The 3,346-nt window shown below is 40.5% G+C and overlaps 1 protein-coding gene across 1 annotated transcript; it reads left to right on the top strand.

Annotated features, from left to right (window-relative positions):
• Positions 1-396: 396 nt before the first annotated feature.
• On the top strand, positions 397-1,426 carry LOC104952036 (pre-mRNA-splicing factor SPF27-like; the record flags this gene model as incomplete). Its single annotated transcript, XM_010778792.1, has 3 exons — positions 397-485; positions 576-656; positions 737-1,426. Coding segments are annotated over 3 exons (297 nt in total), but the record flags the coding sequence as incomplete, so codon positions are not given.
• Positions 1,427-3,346: the final 1,920 nt, after the last annotated feature.

Genomic DNA, 3,346 nt, shown 5'->3' with positions numbered 1-3,346 from the left:
CTCGCACCACAGCTCCATTTCTCGCCGATGGCCGTTATTTCTTCTAATCCTTGGCTGCTCCTGGTCTCTTGGACGCATAGCAGGCTCATAATTATAATCATATGCATTCAAATATATATTTTCAACCTCTTCTGTGTCAAAACTAGCATTGTGATCCATGTTTATTCATACGTTAGACCGGCCGCTCTCCCCCATGTTACGTCACACGCGGGAGGTCACGTGCGGAGGCTTTTTTATGCGGAAGTAAAAATGTCTTACTAAAACGACACCAGATGTCACTAGTGTATATTTCTGTATATTTTTTTGAAAATCTAGTGTATTCATCATTTTCCTACACATTTATTCACTGGTGTCTCTAACCTGCAAGTTGCTCTTTAACTCTGTGTATAAACACCCCTAAAGGCTGCTAACGTGTTCTTATTTTCCTCCTTTAGTAACTTGGCCTTCATGATTGAGATTGCTCAAAAGGAAATGCAAAAATTCAGGTGACCAATCACTAGAACATTTGTGCTGGATAAAGGTGTAATTAAATGCATTTTCACATGTTGACTAATTATTTTCTTTCTGCTACACAGGAAGCAAATTCAAGATCTAAATTGGCAGCGTAAGAACGACCAGTTAGCTGGAGGAGCCAAACTGCGAGAGCTGGAGTCAAAGTACGTTGTTTGAAGAATTATATATCACCATGGGGGGTTAATATTTTCCTGTTGTAACATTTGTTTCTGTCCCTACACAGCTGGGTGTCTCTGGTCAGTAAGAACTTTGAGATTGAGCGCGCCATCATACAGCTGGAGAACGAAGTGACGCAGCTCCGGCAGCAGCAGGGGGACGAGAACAAGGAGAACATCCGACAGGACTTCTAGAGCAAGTTTAACCCTCGGAGAACTGATCAGACCCTTAGTCCGAAATATGTCATGTTTCATTAACTGCAACCTGAGGAGCAACCGTCACTTGTACAGTCTGGAAACCTCCTAGTGTACCTTGAAAACACCGGGGGAATTTTGAATATTGCAGCTTTTGGATAACTTTTATTTTTCAAGGGTTAAACATTTTTAAAGTGGGGCTATGTATAATTGTCAACAAGAAAAAAATTTGTTATTTTTACAAATGCAAATGTCAAATTGTTAGCAATGAATCAAACTTTGCTAGGTAGCCAAAGGCGGCTAAAGCTAGCGAATGTTAGGTATATTTGCTGGCATGTCTTTCTGCTTGTGCCACTGTCATACAAACATTGTTCAGCAAAAGTTACATAATGTGTCTTTTTAAAGGGTGATTTATACCAGCGTGTAGGTGTCAGTGTTTCGAGGCCATCCACCAACAGGAGTGTTAAAGATTTAGTGTACATAGTTTTTCCATGACACTTTTCTATGCGAGCCCCACCGTGACTTCATTTATGCTGTTTTAATAAAATGAACATTTTCTAGTACTTCTGTGTGGATTGGACTTATTTATATCCCACTATCGTGTTATCTTTCTGCATCAAGACGGTTTCTTTATTGCGGGCAGGTTTAGGGCATTCAAATTGCGGTCCCTCCCACAATATAATGAAAAAAACTACTCGTTTCCACCTGCCGCACAGGCAGGAGCCTACATCACTCAACCGGAGAAACCATGGATTCCTTGTGTGGAATTTCTGTAAAACTCATTTATAAAGTTATCAACATGCCAAGGCCCAATTAAAATGCTACTTTTAGGCATGGTATTTTGTGCTAAATCTTCAGCTGAAGGACATACAGTATTGCTAGCTCAGAAATGTCCATTGCTGAGGGTTTATCATTTATCTACCGTGGGTTAATAATTACACAATGCATAATTACTACAATTAACCTCTGACAACTGCATTCAAGATAGCCCTTATTTCAATAACAGCCAGTCAAATACTAAATAGTATATTTCCTGATAACATGGACTGGAGGACAACTTCTCACTTCAAAACATTAAGAAATCTAGACCGCAAAAGAATTAAACAAGCGAGTGCTTGTTTTTCCTGGCCAAGGACAGGTTCCTTGAATAAAACACGAGCGTAACTTGTCATCACGTGGTGTATTGCTGACGGAGAGTATGGGAACGCCGCTCCAGCACTTCAAATATTACAGTACCCATAAGGAGCTGTACACATATAGCAGTTTTTGCGCAGCTATGTCTTTAGTTGTAAGCCCATTGGCGATCTGTCGTTATTAGCATCTGGTTAGATATGCTAACGAATATAAAGAGCTTTTTTCTACAACCAGGTGGAAGAGAACTCTCTCCTCCCGACAGACTGAGAGGCTCAAATAACCGTCAGCTCAGTGAGGTTAAGGCACACCTTGATATGATCATTATAAAAAATAAGAGAATAAATAAACAGGTAGGCCTATACAATACTATATAACAATAACAAAAAGTTGTTATTAATAAACAAGAATACAGTTTGAAAGGGGAGTGATTTGTAAAATATCCATAAAGAAAAATAAATCTGCTTACAGTTATGTTTCATATAAGTGTTGGGAGATTCCCAGTCGATCGCGAGATGTGTCTAAAAATAGAACAACAATATTCTGTTTTATCGTTAATGTCTATAACATAATCTTCCTGTGCCAGAATAATGCACTTGAACGCATCAAAGCTTTGTGATTGGCGTGACCCCATGTGTCGGGGCGTGGCTGGCTGGTGAGCAGGAGGGTATACTACGAAGCACGATTTTCGCTTAGCCGGCTAACTTCAGGGAAAACTCGGGGTTTCCGGTCCTACGAAGCTGGTTCTCTTTTTAGCAGGCTAGATCTCCATGGTAACTTATGCTGTGCGGCTAACCTGCCACGGAGCAGATTAGGTTGCAGCTGGGTTGCAGGCTAAGAGCTCAACTCAGTGAAAGCACTGCCTGCTGACCAATCAGAGCTCAGTGTGCGGAGTTTAAAGCGATCGAGTCATATTACAGGAGAAAGGAAATACAGAAAAGCTGCCGTTGCAGGAAAGACGGCCGGCAAAAATTACCGACTGTGTGAACGTGAACATTAATAGAATATCACCTCCCATCTTCAGAGCAATCTGACTATTATAACATTGCCTTTAAGAAAGCTTACTTAAATATCTGCCACAACATAAGTAACCGGATCAGAGTAACACTAAGTACAGTCCGCGGCATATCACATCATGGTGTATAATTATTTCCTTATCTGAGTCAGCTGAGCCGTATCTGGCCGTGCAATACTTACAGTGTCACATACTGTATGCAGAAGTATTATTTTAAGCAACACATTAAGTTGACGAAACACTCGAGACAAATGTAATTTAAAGTCAGATCCACTCGTGTCTTAGACGGGGCAGTGATATCATAAACCTATTAATGTACGCATTCAAACACTTTTTC

The sequence above is a fragment of the Notothenia coriiceps genome, unplaced genomic scaffold, assembly GCF_000735185.1.
Source record: "Notothenia coriiceps isolate Sejong01 unplaced genomic scaffold, NC01 NC01_scaffold00019417, whole genome shotgun sequence".
NCBI classification, from domain to species: Eukaryota; Metazoa; Chordata; class Actinopteri; order Perciformes; family Nototheniidae; genus Notothenia; species Notothenia coriiceps.
The sequence above is the reverse complement of the archived record's forward strand: the minus strand, read 5'-3'. Positions and strand labels throughout refer to the sequence as shown.